General features: G+C 38.3%; 2 protein-coding genes and 1 pseudogene across 2 annotated transcripts; all 3 read left to right on the top strand.

Annotated features, from left to right (window-relative positions):
- The first annotated feature begins 730 nt into the window (after nt 1-730).
- Nucleotides 731-4,200, top strand: LOC101307889 (annotated as a pseudogene).
- A 572-nt stretch (nt 4,201-4,772) lies between these two features.
- Nucleotides 4,773-5,159, top strand: LOC101315440 (60S ribosomal protein L37a-like). Its single transcript, XM_004301394.1, has 3 exons — nt 4,773-4,841; nt 4,922-5,004; nt 5,096-5,159. Exons 1-3 carry the CDS (start codon nt 4,773-4,775, stop codon nt 5,157-5,159), a joined length of 216 nt encoding a protein of 71 aa, XP_004301442.1.
- A 2,001-nt stretch (nt 5,160-7,160) lies between these two features.
- Nucleotides 7,161-14,376, top strand: LOC101307590 (KH domain-containing protein At4g18375-like). The gene is made up of 8 exons (XM_004299799.1): nt 7,161-7,224; nt 7,421-8,050; nt 8,367-8,804; nt 8,951-9,205; nt 9,503-9,787; nt 11,188-11,376; nt 13,608-13,756; nt 13,905-14,376. Exons 2-7 carry the CDS (start codon nt 7,460-7,462, stop codon nt 13,749-13,751), a joined length of 1,902 nt encoding a protein of 633 aa, XP_004299847.1. The 5' UTR covers nt 7,161-7,224; nt 7,421-7,459; the 3' UTR covers nt 13,752-13,756; nt 13,905-14,376.
- Nucleotides 14,377-17,930: the final 3,554 nt, after the last annotated feature.

Genomic DNA, 17,930 nt, shown 5'->3' with positions numbered 1-17,930 from the left:
AAAAACGTTAAACGACGTCGTTGGTCTTTATACTTACTTCCTAAGTCAGTTCCCGCCGTCTACCTTCCAAGTCACACTGCCTTCCTCAGTTCCTCTACTTGACGTCGCCCGTCGCTGTCGCCCGCGCTTTCGCCGTCTCCCAGATACCGCGCCGTCACTCGGAGCCCGTCTCCCCCAGTCGTTACTTCCCTATTCAGGTCGGTATTCTTACCCCAATGAGCTTTGTGTTCTGGGTCATATGCATTATCACCTGCTAAGGGATTTGCCCATGCCATTGCTTACTCCAATGTCTAGAAAATTGATCTTAGATGGTATATACCTCTTCCTTTGACCACCATAAGATAATGTTAAGGATGCAATTGTTAGAAACTCTGATGCATTATCTATCATTTTCTTCTGAGAGGAACAATTGCTGCTTTGCTACGTTTATTAATACTTTAATAGGCTTGCTTTCAATTGAATTACTGAATTGTTCCCTCCATATGTCAAAGTTGAAGTACTGAATTGTTCTTTGGGACTGTATTCTTCTGAATGTTGTTTTCTTGTATTTATCAACACAATCTATAGAAAATGATGTGTTGTTGTATTTCTCACAATGTCTGGGGAACAAATTGATTGTGTCAAAAAGCCTAGATCAAAAGACTGCTTACTTTTAGTTAGTAGTCTCACCCACAACAAACTGCTTACTTTTTTGGCTCCAAATTCCATTTTCTTTTGACAGTCTTAAGCTATGAGGGAAATCGTCACCCTCCAAGTTGGAGGCTTCGCAAACTTTGTGGGCTCTCATTTCTGGAACTTCCAGGTACACTTACTCAAACACCCACAAACTCTCCACTCTCAAATTTCTTGTGCACATTCTTATTCATGGTCTTATGTTGCTTGTAGAATGAGCTACTTGAGTGCGGAAGACCCAGAAGCAGATGCAGTGTTCAAGAACCAGGCTTTGAACATGGATGTTTTCTACCGCTATGGTGAAACTCACCAGGTGTGTGCTAATCTTCTCAAGCTTTTTGGCCATTTTCTTTTATTACCATTTTTAGGTTTTCAGTTTGGTTTACTTTGATAGTTGTACATTGAAATCAACAGGGTGTTCCTACTTATACTCCTCGGCTGCTCTCTGTCAACCTTCAAGGTAGTTATACTTGACTTGGTTTGTGTGTTTAGTGGTCTAGAATGTGTGGAGATTGTAAAGATTGAATTTTTATTGCTCAGTGGATTTGAGTTTTGTGTATAGTGTAGTCTAATATGTGTAGAAGTTATAAAGATTGGATTTTGATTGCCTGCTTGATTTGGGTTTGTGGCTTCTGTAGTTTAGAATGTGTGGAAATTACAATGATTGATTTATTTGGGGTTGTGGCAGGTTCCTTGGGTCTATGAGTTCATCTGGAACTGTGTATAATGGGGGTTCATCTGTACCATCAAGAGTTATGACATGGTGAGGCCCTTTCTTTGGATTTTCGTTTATGTTGAGTTGTTTATTACATGTATATCTTTCGTTTAGTTGTAGATGAATTTATTGTCTCTAGACCAATGTGCAGGGATGATAATGTATCTACTCAAGCCTCTGAACTGCATCGGAGAAATTTGTTCTTGCAAAGTTTGTACCAGGAAGAGCAGGAGAATTCTTTTACTGTTGAAAATGGTGTCAGTGGTGTGCAGAATGGTTCTCAAAAAGAAGTTTCTGACAGAGACATTGTGGAAGAGTTAGAAAATGATGTTCAATACTGGACTGACTATTCAAAAGCCCACTATCATCCCCAGAGTTTATGAGTTAAGTGGACTGTGATGGATGCTTACAAATTTGACAATTATGGGATTGGAAGGGATTCCTTTTCTGGGGGTTTACATGGAGAAGAAATGAGTGACAGACTTCGCTTTTTCATAGAAGAGTGTGACCATATTCAGGTAAATTCATATGTAAAATTCATTCCCTGGTTTGATGGATTCATGTTTGTTGATGGCCAGTTTAGTGTAGGTTAATATTGACTTGGGACATCTTTATTGGCATTGAGATCATGAACAGTAGCTTTAGTACATATAGTAGAGTCCTAGTTTCATCATGAAATTTGGATAGTGCCTTGTATAAGCCACTCACCAAAATAATTTCAATATGAATTGAATATATAAAGTCTGTATCTTGGTGTATTTTGACAGGGTTTCCAGTTCATTGTTGATGACTCAGGAGGTTTCTCTCCGATAGCAGTTGATTTTCTGGAGAGTATTGCAGATGAATACACAAATGTTCCTGTGTTGCTCTATGCTGTATGGGGTCCTTGCTCTGCGATAGATTCCATGAGCCAAAAGCATAGAGTCAGCAAGAAGCTTCATGATGCGGTTTCATTTTCAAGGCTATCTTCTTTATGTAAACTGATTGTTCCAGTCGGGCTACCTTCACTGAGTAAAAGTAAGATGCATTGCATGTGTCTATTTCTCGAGACTGTTCTGTCTCACATGCTGTTGCTCTAGCATTATGTTTCTGGAGCTTTTATTTTTCCTCTTTGAAAAGTGTGTCATCCCATTAAACAGCATAAGACAATTATTTACTAAACTTAATATGGAGGTTAGTATCACATGCTGTTGCTCTAACATTATGTTTCTGGAGCTTTTATTTTTCCTCTTCGAAAAGTATTTCATCCCATTAATCAGCGTAAGACAAGTATATACTAAACATAACATGGAGGCTAGGTTGTAAATTTTTTTTGAACAAAAGTTTAGTCGTACAGTCGATACTCTTTTAGCTTCTCTTACACTTCTTGTATGTTAATCTTCTGTCAACTTGATTTCATAGGCAAAGCATCAAGGCTCCTCTGCATTAAAGATGAAAAGCCTTATCACTGCAGTGCAATGTATGCTGCTACCCTACATTCTGTCAGCATGCCTTTCCGAATGGAACCACTTGGGCCCAGTGCAGACTCAACTTATGCTTCTGGTGCTTTGACTGTTAATGAGGTTGTGCAAATCCTATCAGGGCAAGCTAGACAGAATATGGTCGCTATTCTGGATGCTGCAATGCCAGCACCTTCTTTAGCTTATATTATTTCGGTTGCTTGTCATGTCAGTAATTAGCAATGAATTTGGTTAATTATTTTGCATGGTAAAATCCAGGAAACCAGGTCGAACAAACTTTTCTTTGGAACTTGCAGCCACTGACACCAGAGGTTTCAGAGCATGTTGAAGACTTACAGTCAGTAGAATCCATGATTGTCCTCGGCGCCCTTGGAACAGGTACTGTTTCTGAGCTTTCAATACATTGGTTATATTTATTATCTTTTTCATCGATCTCCTAGGAATTCTGTAGCATGCTAAGTCTGGATACTTGATAATGGTGCTTCTGAAACATCGTTCATGATCATGGTGTTTGCACATGCAATTTAGTTCATGCTGTAGGCATTAAGTTGCATGTGCATATGCGACTTGGTTGAGTGGATTCAAAAATATCTAGAAACTGAATCTGTCAAATGCTGTTAGAAAATCTACCTAGAAGTTTGAGAGACCTTAAAGCATCGTAATAAGTCTTCTATAGAAATTGTGTTACAAAGAACTGTTTTTGTGCTTGAAGCCTTGGACTGTATTTCTTAGGAGAAAACATCAGAATATGTCAGGCTTGTCTCTGTTTGGCACTCTCTGAAACATGTTGAACAATTTGTCCAAGACCCAATGAAATGTGTATTGGGAGAAATCATGAAATTTTTTACTGGGATTTTTTTAGGACTGGAGCTTAATTATTCTGATTGGTTGGTTTGTTCAACAGGAGGCCAGCAAGCATCAATTAATGAAGTAAAAAGTATGGTACACGTGGCTTATGAGCATGCAATAACAAGGCCAATCTTTAGCCATCTATCAGTGGCTCAATGTCCTCTGCCAATACCTTTACCTTTTCCCTCAATCTTCGGGAACCGTGTTGGCCAACATGGTGAGCTTCTGGGCACCCTAGATATTGGTTCCTCATCAAAGGGATCACTTGATGTCCATTCCATCCCTATGGCAGCTAGACTACGGTCTAGCAGTGCCGTCCTGCCATTTTTGGAAAATAGGTTGGGAGATCTTCGCAAGTTTGGGATTGCCAGAGGAGGACCTGGGGCAGAGTTACTTAGGTGTTGGGGATTCACAAAGGATGAATCAGAAGACATGGGGGAGACACTATCTAAAATGATAATGGAATTGAATCCTCACACTCAAACATCCTCAGATTCAGATTAACTTCTGGTTAGTGCAATGTTCCTTCTCTTGTCATTTATTTTATCTTTATTATGTAAATGACAGTTGTTTCGTAATGCCTACTTGGGAAATCCCATGTTTTTGTTGGAAAGTGTATGGATGCTTAATTCTTTATTACATGTATTATTTGCAAATAGAAACAACTGCTTTTCTGTTAACTATCAACTCAAAACATTGAAATCTGCCTTGTATGGTTATTGTTTGTATTTTGGTTGGACATAGGCCTTTCCAACTAGGAAGAGGTTGAGGTCAAGTTCATCTTCATTAGGAAGGTAGAATAGATATTTTCTTGCCAAATTTGTGTTGCCTGATTCTGTCTCTTGTATAGATGATAGAAGTGATGCTACCTAGCAAGGCCTTTGGAGGAATGCGGAATGGCTACTTTAGGACCTGCCTTGCATATATATACATTTGGTTGTTGTGCAATGGAATATTTATCAAAAATCCAATTATAAATCGATGAATCAATTTCTCGTTTACTGCATTTGAACTTATCTATGATTTGCACTAGACTTTCTCGCTTAGTCTTTTTTCTGTTATATTAGGTGTCCGTTATGGTTACGCAGACTAGGAAGATGTATGTCAGTCAGCATAGCAAGTATTCATGTGGATTCTGTAGCAAGGTATTGCAGCTTTATTTTTGCAAAACTTCACTGTTTTACTCTCAAAGTAGAGGTGATTAAATCTTTTGTCTTTATTGTAGTTTTCTGTGAAGAGGAAGGCTGTTGGCATTGGGGGATGCAAGGACTGTGACAAAGTGAAGGCCGGTGGTGCCTACACCTTGAAGTAATATTCCTATACTTTTACTTATGTCCAATCTCTGTTTGATGTTCTGTTAAAGTAATCAACTAATGTGGTTTATTTTCTTCTTCTTCAGCACGGCTGCTGCTGTTATAGTTAGGAGCACAATCAGGAGGCTGAGGGAGCAAACCGAGTGTTAAGCTGCTGTTGGTGAGCGCTTCTACGTGTTAGGCAATTTTAGTTATTTCTAGGCTTTCATACAGTTTTGAGAATTCTTTCTCCTATCACTTGCTATGTTATTTTCAAGGACTATGGATGTCATTGGTGACTTGTGTAGTATCTTTAATAAAAGATCATTATTATTTTGCTGCCTTGGAAGTCATTATCAATCGATGACTCAATTTCTCTATTTCTGCCTTTGACTTTTTGAAATGAGTACTACACTGGTTTGATTTGTGCATTGTGCACCGCTCTAGCTGTTGCCTATTTTTGTTTAAGTGTTGTTGTTCTGTTGGCATTGGTCCTCCTATGTTATAGCCTTATAGGAGCTGCTGTAAACTTGGAAATTTGAGTCCCAACAGCTGGTTTTGTCTTTGCAAGTTTTTCTGGTTTGGTTTCTAAGTGCATTTCATACTGTTTGGTTTGCTCTGCGATGTAGCAGGCAAAGTATTATCAGTGTAGGTATAGCACAGCGTATTAGTATAATGAATCGCTGTTTAACATTTTTATAACAAAATTAGAACAGGACCTTCACTTTTCGTGAAAAGCAAAATTTCATTTGAGCTGAGAAAATTAAGATATATGATATATGGGAGTGGTAGATATGAACCTAGCAGCTCCGTAGAAAAATCAACCAGGATATAAAACATGTGACTAGCTATCAATGGAAATACTAGTTCCACCTTAAGGTTTTTGCAAATGGATCATATCAATTGGGCATTGTCCTCATGGAGATCGATCTGATGCATACACGAACCCAGATATCAGAAACAAAAATTTGTTAAACAAGAATAAAGATTAAGAAGATAACACAGCAATGGCACAGCTGTAGTCGGAATTTCAGGTTTCCTCCTTGCTCTTCCAACTTTAACCACAGAGCTCGGAAACTTTAGCATGCTTCTGCAGCGTATGGGAGCATGGTCTCCGATAAAGTGAGCTGTCATGAAGTGCAGGCACTTGTGGTCGTCTTCTGTCAACAGCGGCTGCTCTATTCCTTGAACCATAAACATGTCATAGTTATTTAGAAATGATAGGCTTCAAATTGTTCCAAAGGCAAAAGTTCACAGTGATGGGTATGATGGTAATGAAAATGATGTTAAACAGGATTTGTAGATTTTCTAGTCAAGTCATTCCACTGGAGGCATTGTAGTTTTTACGGATACTCATGAGTTGGAATTTCAACAGGATGTCTGCGGCAGCATGTCTTTTTCTAGATCTTATACCCTTGAAAGTGTTATTAAACATGCATTGTGGAAGTGTGAAGGGATTAAACTCCCGTAATCTTATACCCTTCAAGAAATAATAATTTCTCGAGAATCCAAAACTCTTTTCTAAGCAAACAAGTGATTAGTTTGCTCTTTCAAATCAAAGAATGAACGTTTTCTAACTAATTTTGAGCAACTATAACTTGTTATCGCTTTCCAAGTTTCGCAAGGATAACATTGTTGAAAACAGTAGGAAACACCATCTCCCGCCCCCATTCGTTTGGAGTACACACCTTATTCCAGGTTAGAATTCAAAAACATCGTCTCCCCTGCTCTAGAAAGAGTAGCTTCTTTCCGGTTGCTCTTTTTTAGAGACTTTGATCAAACATATTTTTTGTATTTTGAGGATCTTTTCAAAACTATGTTACAACAAGATTCCTCAGTTATATTAGCAAATTAACGACACACTCCATCCGGCCAACACTTGAAACACTTCGACGATATAATCTCAACAAAATATCATATTATCTTTGTTGTATGTCTATTATTAACCTGAAACCCCTGATTAGGAGAAAGTTAACCTTTGCCACTGGTAAAAGTCAACACTCACATGGAGATTCCATAACACTCGACATGGAGATTCCATTAAACCAATCTTATCACACAATTTCTAGGTATCTAGAATCGAAAAATATAAGACCCACGTTTACAGACAACAAAACTATAAAAAAAAAAAAGAGCAATAGCAGACACCAGTGTTCCCTCTTCTCCCTTGTGAAATCCCTAAACTCCTCTTCTCCAGACACCCACACTTCTGACCCTCTTCAACTTTACATTCCAGGTAAAACCCTAATATCTACAACCTTCTTCGTCCTTGTTTCCTTTTTGTTTTCTCTTTTCTTGGTGTTCTCTGTGATTAACATCACAGAAAATTCGCTAAGGGGTTACCGCAGTCTTGTATTCAATCATCTTCCGCTAATCTACAATTGAAGTAGATTACTGCAAGTATTGATTTTGTTTTTCTGAATTTTTCGCAGTTTCGAAGAATCGAGCTTTGGTTTTGGTTTTGAATAGCCATGTGTGCTGCATTGACACCATCTAAGAGACCACATGAAGAGGACCTTTCGGAGTCGAATGGGAAAGGGAAGATGCTCAAGTCTGATGGTGATGATCAACCAACCAAGGCCTCCTCTGGCAATGCTGTTTTTCGGGTACTTTGCCCGGAGTCCAAAATTGGTTGTGTTACTGGTGACATAGACAAAATACATCAGGAGACTCTGGTGAAGGTGAGAGTTGAGGAAGCTGTACCGGGCTGCGACGAAAGAGTTATTGTCATTGGAAGTGAGGAGAGCAAGGAGAATGAAGATGGTGAGACTGATGATTCGGAACGAGAGAATGTAGCTCCTGCTTCTGTCAAGAAGGCTCTGCAGCTTGTGTTTGAGAGAATGATGGAAGGGGAAAGAGAGACTGATGGTGGGGAGCAAGATGGAAAGAAGTCTTTGGCGATTGTTTTGAGGTTGCTGGTTCTGTCGAATCAAATAGGATGCATTTTGGGAATAGGTGGTGGTGTGATCAAGCAGATGGCGTCTGAGAGTGGGGCGCAAATTCGGATCGTTCCTAGAGATAAACTTCCATTGTGTACACCAGCTTCCTATGATTTAATTCAGGTAACTATATAACATGTTAAAGAGCTTATGTTCGGTCTGTATGGTTAAGTCACTGATTAGATATATGTAATGAGTTTCTGCCACCAGAGATTATAGACTGCTTCCAGCATGAAACAACATTGATGTCTCAGGTGATATAATATCGCTGGCAATACCCAGTGACTTTGTGAACAACTAAGGGCAAACTCATAAATAAAAAAAAGATGAAAAATGCTGCCCTGGGTCCTTTCATTAAGTGTGCTACGAAGTTCTATTTGACATTTGGTCCATGTTCTTGATGTTTGTATGGACATTATATATCATGATTCTGTTGCAGATTACTGGGGAAGTTGATGCAGTCAGGAAAGCTCTTGATTCTGTTACTCAGCAGCTTTTGGATAATCTGCCTCGTGCTAGTGCCTCTTCCCTTCATGGCTCCACATGGCCGTCATCTCAACCTTCTCCAAGACCAGAAGTAACTCCACCACCAGAGCGGTCTCAAAGAACACCTTGTAGCGATCGGGCTGCTGATATTGTGGATGCTGCTCATCCACCGATCCCAAAGGTTCATGTTTCTGGCATCCCTGGTAGGGTGAACTCTTCACAGGAAGTCCTGAATTTTCGCTTATTATGCCAAGAAGAGAGAGTAGGAGGTGTAATTGGAAAGGGTGGAACGATTATTAGGGCACTTAAGCAAGAAACAGGCTGTGAAATCAAGGTTATGGATGGTGTCTCCGACTCAGAGGACCGTGTTATAGTTGTATCTGGTCCTGCGGTATGATCTTGTCTTACTCTTTTGTCTGGGTACATGTCTTATATCTATAATTGACTTAATTGTAGACCAACAAAAAAAAACATGCACACAATCACACGTGCAAATGAACACAAGATAAGCAATTGATAATAAATTAAATGTTGCAGTACCCAGACGATAGGATATCAGCTCTGCAAGATGCTGTCCTTCGCGTGCATGATAGGATGGTGAGGGCAGTACCTATTACCAAGGAACAGCCCGCGACAGCCAGGCTTCTTATTTCCTCCAATCAAATTGGTTGTCTCCTTGGCAAGGGTGGTGCCATCATAACTGAAATGAGAAAGTCATCTCATGCTAATATACGAATATTGGGGAAGGATCAAATTCCCAAATGTGTTTCAGATGAGGAAGAAGTTATTCAGGTGTTTTTGCCTTAGTTCATGCATGGTTTATTTTTTCTTAACTATGTCTCTATATTTTTTTGATGAGTTTGAAGAGGCTGTACATATCTCTTTATGCAGTAATCATATCTGTAGTTGTTCATTTCGTTTTCTGGGGGTTAGTTATGGTAAAGATGTAAAGTACATGCAGACTTCTGCATGTGGCTACTACAATGTCAGTTGCGATTTTATGTTTGCTTTCAACTACTAAGTGCTCCTTTTAACTATCTGGAACCTTATTCTTTTTCCTACTCACCATCTATACTACTGTGATGACAGATGAATGGAGAACTTGAAGCTGTGAATGATGCTCTTCTGCAGATCACCAGTAGGTTGCAGCATCATTTCTTTCAAGATACATTTCCTTCTTTAAGTTATCCTCCAAATCCTGCATTTTCGGATCAACCTTCTTTTCGATCATATTTGAGGAGGGGCTTCTCACCTCCAAGAATGCATTCTAACTTCGGCCCATCATTTCATAAGTTTGATACTGTTGGTGGTCTCGCACCACATGGTGGTTTCCATCCTCTGCATTTATCTGAAAGAAGACCTTGGGGTTCTCAGGTACGTAAGTTTTATAATGACAATCTTGGTACAAGTTTTGCTGAACAAAACCAAATATTGTTTGTTGTTGGTTGTTGCTGTTTTCTTCCCTGTAGTATACGCTGGCTTGCACAGTCCTCTTCTGGCTTTAGTTTAGTTGATTTCACTGATCCTGCAATTTAAGGTTGCCCTGACGTGTCGAGTCCAGACCCAAATATTTTGCTTACGTGGATTCCGGAGTGAACTAAAAATGATAAAGAATCACTAACCTTGTAGAAATAATGAAAAACAAATTGAAACTAGTGAACAAAAAATTAAGTTAGCAAACTGGACAAATAAAATCCTTTCTTTCTCTCTTTCTTTCTCCTATATTTCAAAATTTTGCTAATTCCTTTTCCTTACCAAAATCCACCTTCCCCTCTTTTAAACATTTCCTCATTGTGTCTTATGAATTTTTTCACTATTAGTCTCTGCAGTATACCATATATACAGACATTACACTTTGTTAATGATTATTTATTGTTGTCTACTTTTTATTTTATAATTTTACTTTCACAGCATTTTGTTATTACTCTAGCGCTCACATTCATAATTTTAAGGAGACCCTCATCAGACACGTCATAACGTTTGGAAACTTAAAGCCGGCTTGGATTGTGAGATAAAATAAGGGACTAGAGTGACTAAATCAAAAGCCCTAGCATAGGACTGGAAGTGGGTATACATTACCTTGTATACCTTGTGTGAACTTTTGTTATGTTGTTATATAGGGTTGTTTCAAAATAATGCATCTTATAGTAGTTGCATATGGAGTAACTATATGCTTGAAAAAACATTGTGAGCTGAATGATATCTTGAAACGGGAGATACAAATTGTGAATAATATGAATGGGTCTAAATCTGAGCTGGGATAACCCAGCCTTGTGCGATGTTTTGGTATTAAGTTTTTTGGTCGGGATAAGATGTTACTTTGGGAAGATCTGCCATGATGGCCCTTGTCCAAATTTGGGTTGAAAGAATAGGAGCCTTTTCTGGGAAGTGGATCTTTTAGGTCACAGAGTTTGGTTCCGGGTTTCCTTTAGTGTTGGTTTCTTTAGAATTCTGGGATGGCTCTCTGATGGTGTGCTGCTGTGTCTTTTCTTTGACTTTATTGTTTCTTGTGCTGTTTACCTTTAGAGGTTTCTTGTTGACCTTGATGCTCTTCAACTGACTCCTTGTCTTCCGTTGTACTTTTTTGTGTCTAATGAAATTTGTTTCTTTTAAGCAAAAGTTGTGAATATACTTAAATGTAATTAAATATTTGTGATAAAGAGAATTGCACAGCCTTTATATAGCAAAGAAAAGTAAAAAGGAAAAGAAAAAAAGAAGAAGACAACATGATGTCAACTACTGATTTTACTTTTGTATCCTATGCTGGTCCACAGGGACTTCTGGAGGGTAGTGGTCCAATGGGTTTGCCCAACTTTGCTGGAGCTCCGCAAAGAAGGATTCCTGGGTTTGGAGGAAGCCAACCAGCAATAATTACCAGTACCACTATTGAAGCTGTAGTTCCTAGTTCCCTTATTCCTATAATAAATGGAGAAGATGGTGAATGCCTGAAACAAATCCGTCAGGTACATTCTATAATATAAGCGATGTTGGTAATTTTGCGTTAAAGAAGCATGGGTTAATACTATGTAGTAGATTGAGGGCTATGGGGATACAACTTGAAAATGAAAGTAAATATGACAATCAAGGGTCTTTTTGGAAGAATATAAATTGATGACTAGGAAACTTTATCGTTTCCTTTTTTTTTTTTTTTTTTTTTCCGACAGAGGTATTGCTCTTCTGCTCAGTCAAATGAAGCTTACACCTGACTAAGATTAGTTGACAGTGGTCCTTCATTACTTTATTTCTAAGGCCATAAGACTGCAAGTGGCAGTCACTGTTTCTGATTGCATATACATCATGTAAATGGAGGAATGCTTTGTTCAAGTTCATCCCTGTGTAGAATCACTGATGACAATAATCATCAGAAAGCACTAGTTGATGTGGTTGATTGTTTTAAGGAGAAGTCCACCCCAGCCTGATGGCTTTTGTATGGCTGTTTATCTAAGATGTTGGGATGTGAGGAGGGTTCACTTGATGAAAGTTTATGATAAATTTTTCGGAAATTGGATTGTAATGCAGCAACCGACTCTATATGATATTCCGAAAAGAAGTAATGCTGTGGAGTTCAGACCAGTAAGTCTTGTATCAAGTTTGTCCAACTTGAAGTTTGTGTTCCAAAATTGATAGAACTTATATGGGAAGCAATTTCTCATACTCAAGGGACTTTTGGACAAATTGGATACATTATGAGGCGGTGAAGGAGGTGAGAAAAAAAAAGAATGAAGGTCTTGTCTTCAAAATTGTTATGGAAAAAGCCTACTCATGTGGACGTTTTCAGAAAAATGAAAAATAAATAAAATAAAAGAAGCATACTCATGTGGACTGGGATTTTATAGATTTTACATTGGAGAGGGGGTTTGGATTGTTTGGGGGTAATGGATGGGAGGATGCTTGAAATGTTAGTTTGGGGCTTCACGAGGACTAAGTCAGGGAGATTTGTTACCTCCTTTCTTATTCACTTTGGTTGTTGATAGTTCGAGTGCAATGGTGGGTAGAACTAGAGAGAGGCATTTGATAGAAGGTATGAGTGTGGGATAGAAGTAGAAATTTTTCATCTTTCTCTCCCAGCAGAACCAAAACTTTGCTAATTGTGTATTCCCTGGGTTGAAAATTATTAGGGAGAAGTATTTAATGGCTCTGATTAACACTCAAGTAGGAACAGTTGAGGAGTTGGCCAAAATTCTGGGATGTGGAGTAGGTGGAACCAGAACTTGGCTATTCTCTAAATGGTTTGTGTTCTTTTTGTTGGTTGAAATTTTGACACACAAGTAGGAACAGTTGAGGACTTGATATATTTGGTGCTGCCTTTGGTACAGAATTTTAGGGCATGAGTTCCTGGGATCATGTAGTGGGTAAAATGGATAGGAAGCTAGAAGGTTGGATAAAGGCATTTCTAAAGAGAGGGGGCATATTTGATTTGATTCAATCAATGATGAGCAGTTTGCCAAATTATTTTCTCTCTGTTTCATATTCCTGCTATTGGCAAGCAAATGGCTGGGATTCGAATACTGTGCCTCAAGGTTCAAAGATCTATCAGATATCTGTTGTACTGCATATTGTAGTTTTATGATGGGCAATGGGGGAAAAGGTTTGGAAAAAGAGATGGGTCAGGGAGAGTTTCCTCGTCTGTACAGATTTTCTTGAAGCCTTATTTGATCCAGAATGGGTGTTAACTCTGTCTCTCTCTTAAAGTTTTTGGGTTTCAAAGAAACCGAAATGACTGGAAGTTGATGATCTCTTAGAATGGTTATCTCAACTCGAGAGAGTAAAACTGGTTCCTCGTAGATCAGATACGAGGAGTTGGTTGTTAGTAATTGTAAATCTTATCTGAAACATTTGGACGACTCCATTCTTACAAAATTTACTCCCTCCATATTTCATTGTATCTGTTGATATATTGTATATACTTGCCTTGTTTGGGTGCCATTACATAAAAAATTATGTATTTTTTTATTCTCGGATATGAATGGACATATTCTGATGGTTTCTGGCTAGTTTAACTTGAAGGAAACTATCAAAGAAAGAAGTTTTATTCCTTGGTTTTGATTGCAGATGAATTTGAGTTTTGTAATTTGTTGAAAGTGTATTAATGGCATCATCTATTTTGATTATATGTTATATTTATACTATTTATTTTAGTAATATCATTCTCTGATGCGCAGCACTAGCATTTTTAACATGACCTACATTTCAGATTTCGGATGCGAAAATTACAATTACTGAGCCTCTACCTGCAGCAAAGGAAACTTTGATTATAATATCAGGAACACCAGAACAAACTCATGCTGCACAGTCTCTTATTCAAGCATTTGTGATGAGTGAAACGGACTCTTCATGACTGTGGTAATATTCTTGTCACTTGTTTGATTTGTTTATTGTGAATTTTTGATTGGGCTTATATATGCTTCCTAGCAGCATAATCCGTTCTGCAATAGTAGCAACATATATTTTGAGTATTGTTTGTTAATACTTCTCTCTCTCTTTCATGAAGGAACATCGACTGTCCTCAGCTGAAGGTTTTAAAGATTGAGCTCACCAGAATCTTATTGTATTCATGCGAGCTCCTTGAGATTTAGTTAAACCTAACCAGGAATTTTTCTTGTATATTTTATTAATTGATGAAACAGCTGGCCATTTGATTTGCAATTTTGTGAGGGATCCTTTTGGTGGCCAAGAAAGTTGATGAAGAGACTGCTCCCTTGTCAAGTATACCTTCTGGTTGTAGTGAGTATACCTTCTACCATCCCATTCTAACTGCCTGTCAGGTGTAAAAAAGTATTTATTTACCGCATGCCTTTACGAACTATTACCTACTATATGTTAGAACTAGACTATCCCTTTCCAATAGATTCTTTTGTGAATCGCCTTTCTAATCGTTGTAGACTTGGTAGTCATGTCTGGCAAGCTAAGTTATTGCTATGGATACGCAGATGCAATATTTTTAAGGATCCTATTTTTAATTCTTTCTGTTACGCTTCCACCTCTAGCCTCCTTTTACAGGAAATCATGTTCTTTAACTGAATGTGATGTCAATTTAATTACTCAGCTTCCTTCATTGAACTAAAAATGGGAAATAACCTTGTGTGATATCGATTTCCGACAGTCGAGACTTGTATAGCCCCTACTATCTTCTCTATGGCTTTGACCATCCTTGCCCCTTCAGGTGAAGTATCTGAAACTTTATGATGGTATAGTCCCTGAAAGGTGCTGTAAAGAGAAGGGTGAAAGCTGCTTGATTATCCTTTGCAACGACCTCTGTATAAGGACAAAAAAAATATTTAGGTTGTCGAAAATATCACAAAAAGAATACCCAAGTTTGCAATAAGTGAGATATGATGCTTATATACCGTAATATGAACCATCAAAGACGTATTTAGGAAGGGAAGATTTGGTGTTTTGGTATCGGACTATAGAAATATGACAACAAAAGGAAATTACGAGCATCTTCTTTAACCAGAAAGACGAACATTTCTTTATTTTGGGAGAATGAGGAAGCTCGTTATCCAATTTATATATAGCACCTAAGATATTTTTTCTTCAATAATTAGAAGGCATTATTGGCCAGAAAATTCGAGGCCGGGTCTTGAATTTTCATGCATGGTTAAGAAGATCGGATTGTTCAAATGGAGAGGGGTCACTATGATTGCTGGATTTTACTTATTACATTATATGTAGGAAAATTTATCATGTTCCGGAACACGTATAATATCGTTGATTAAACTTTAGAAAGTTGTTTTAAGGCTGTCGATGCTTGTGGTGAAGTTCGGGCCTTATTGCATTAAGAATGGAGAAGTTGGGCAAGGACAAGCGTTGTATAAGACTCACTTTTATTCTTGCCTATTTATATAAGTGTCGAATTTTTAGTTGGGAACTTGATTAAATCTTTTGAACAGGACGTGAGGAAGCTCGAGCTGAAGAGACCTCGGATCGATATCAGGCTTAGGCCTAAATCAATGAGTAAATTTTTGTTTTAAACTATTTACATGCAATGGATTGTTGTTGAATAGTTTCTTTTTATTGGAACATATGACGTCATGATTAAATTGGCAATTTTTATTAAGTCGGAGAGATACCGAAAATAGGATTTTCGGTGGATATATATTTATATTGATAAGGATTGTATGTATATAAATGCTAGCTAGTCATACGTGTCTTTCTGCTATAATGGTGTAGCGATTAGACATCATTATGGTGTGACGTGAGCTTGGGACACAAGCGTAGTAGCCCTATATGAATGTAGGAAATCATATAGGGGGTATGGGCACGTATATACACCCGTCTTTCCGCCATAATGGTACAGCGAATAACCGCCACCATTATGGTGTGACGTGAGCGTGGGACGCAAACGTAGTAGCCCTATAAGAACTCTTAAATCCCTAAAAAATCCATATAGGGGGTATAGACATGTGTAAATACATACTTATATACTATAGCCTGAGAGGCTCATATCATAAAGTTTTGGAGACTAGTGGGGATAGTCGTGTGTCATATCCCGACTCTTAAATTTTTATCATGTTTACTAGCTTGGTATTAATAAGAGTTTTACCGTCTTCGTCAATGAGTTTATAGTTTCAAAGGTCCTTAGAGATGTTTTGAGAGATGATTATTTCGAAGAAATTATTCGTAGGAGAAATATTTGAAGACGGTAAAAAGGGTAAACTTTAGCTAGTAAAAAGGTAATTTTTATTAAGGTACTATTTTTGGGGTGTTATTTTGAAGTTGGGTTTTTATTGGATTGGGTGAGGAACCGGTTGAGAAAAGCCTAACACTTTTCTTCTCTCTCCTCTCTCTTCCCTCCCGACGCTCTCTCTCTCTCTCTCTCCCTGCTGGATCTTCTTCGTCTCCGACCGACGCCGTCCGGCATAGCCGGGCTGCCGCTCCTGTCCCGATCGAACCGCCGCCGCCCCCTCTCCCTTCCTCGGTTGGTGACCGAGCGTGTAGCGTCGCCAATTGGGAGAAACTTCCCTTGAGAACCCGACTGCCCTTTCGCCGAAACTCCCTCCTCCGGCCGCCATAGCCAAAGCCGCTTGGCTCCTTTGGAAGCTATGCTTCTGTGCATCAACCACTCAAAAGAATTCACTCCTTCTTGGACTAGGAAAGGAGAATCGTTGAGTTGAATTTCAAGGGTTTTTTTGTGTGTTTTGGTTCGATTGACCTAGTTAAGCTTGAAATTTGACTTTGTGCTAGTTAGGAAAGTTATAGAGCGGGTTGAGAGGAAGATAGTGTTAAAATTTGGTAGGCATTGGAGGTCGCCGCTTGAAGTGGTTTTCAGGGTTTTTTTTTATTTGTTGTATTAACGGGAGTCTATTGATGTAAAGTTTGGAATTTTTTGAGGAGTTTTGGATAGGTTTGAGATTTTTCAAAGATTGGTGAATTTAGCGGTTAATGGGGTAAAATTCGACCATTGGATTTCCCTTATTATTGTTTTAGAATGTTGAAATAAATGAAATGAGGCTGCGGGTGGAGTATGGCATGAATCCGATAAGCTTAACCCTAGAAAGGGTAGTGGGTTAGACGGAAGAGTTTTGAGTTATATATTTAAGTTTTTTTTTTTGAAATTGAAGTTTGGTCCTAAGCATGGTTATTATGCCAGGATTCGAGGAGACCTCACTTGAGTGGCGATTTGGATTTCGTCGAGCTTATGCCTAAAGTTGTGAGTGGACTTTAGTTTTAAATAATATGCATGCAATGGTTTATTATTGAACAATTTCTTTTGTTGGAGCATTTGACGTCATTTTAATTTGAAGATTTTATTTCTTTTGGAGAGTTACCGAAAATGAGATTTTTTGGTAAATATAAATTTATATTGTTATGAGGAGAGTATGTATATAAATGCTAGCTAGCTATATGTGTTTGTCTACCTTAATGGCGTAGTATATAACCGCATTATGGTGTGACGTGAGCATTAGACGCGAGCGTAGTAGCTCTATATGAGTGTTTAATTCAGATAGGGGGTATGGACACATATTTATACACCCGTCTGTCCACCTTAATGGCGTAGTGTATCACCGCATTATGGCGTGACGTGAGCGTTAGACGCAAGCGTAAAGCGTAGTAGCCCTATAAAAATTATTTTAAATCCTTCAAATTTATATATGGAGTATGGACGTGTGTAAATACATACATATATTTTAGAGCTTGAGAGGCTCGATATTTTATGAATTGAAAGTTTTATCGCTTGAGGCATGCATTCGTTTTTCTTTGGAAATTTAATTTGCAAAGCATAAAGATATTTATTGCTCGTTTCTTTTAAATTTACTTTTATCCACTCACTCTAATGTTTTCGAATGTTTTCCCTTGCGCTCTTCGTTTTAAAAATGCCCAGTTTGTAAGATTGCATAGTTGAGGTTGGGCGTACATGGAGGCGATGCATAGTCAATAGTATAACTTCCGCTCATATATATATATATATATTTGGAGTAAATACTTGTGACACCCTATAGTTTACACCTAAAATCAGTTTTGTCCGTCACTTTTTTTAAACTGGTATACCCCTATACTTTGAATTCTCGACTGA

Source organism: Fragaria vesca, linkage group LG5, assembly GCF_000184155.1.
Source record: "Fragaria vesca subsp. vesca linkage group LG5, FraVesHawaii_1.0, whole genome shotgun sequence".
Lineage (NCBI taxonomy): Eukaryota > Viridiplantae > Streptophyta > Magnoliopsida > Rosales > Rosaceae > Fragaria > Fragaria vesca.
This window is presented reverse-complemented; position numbering and strand designations above follow the sequence as displayed.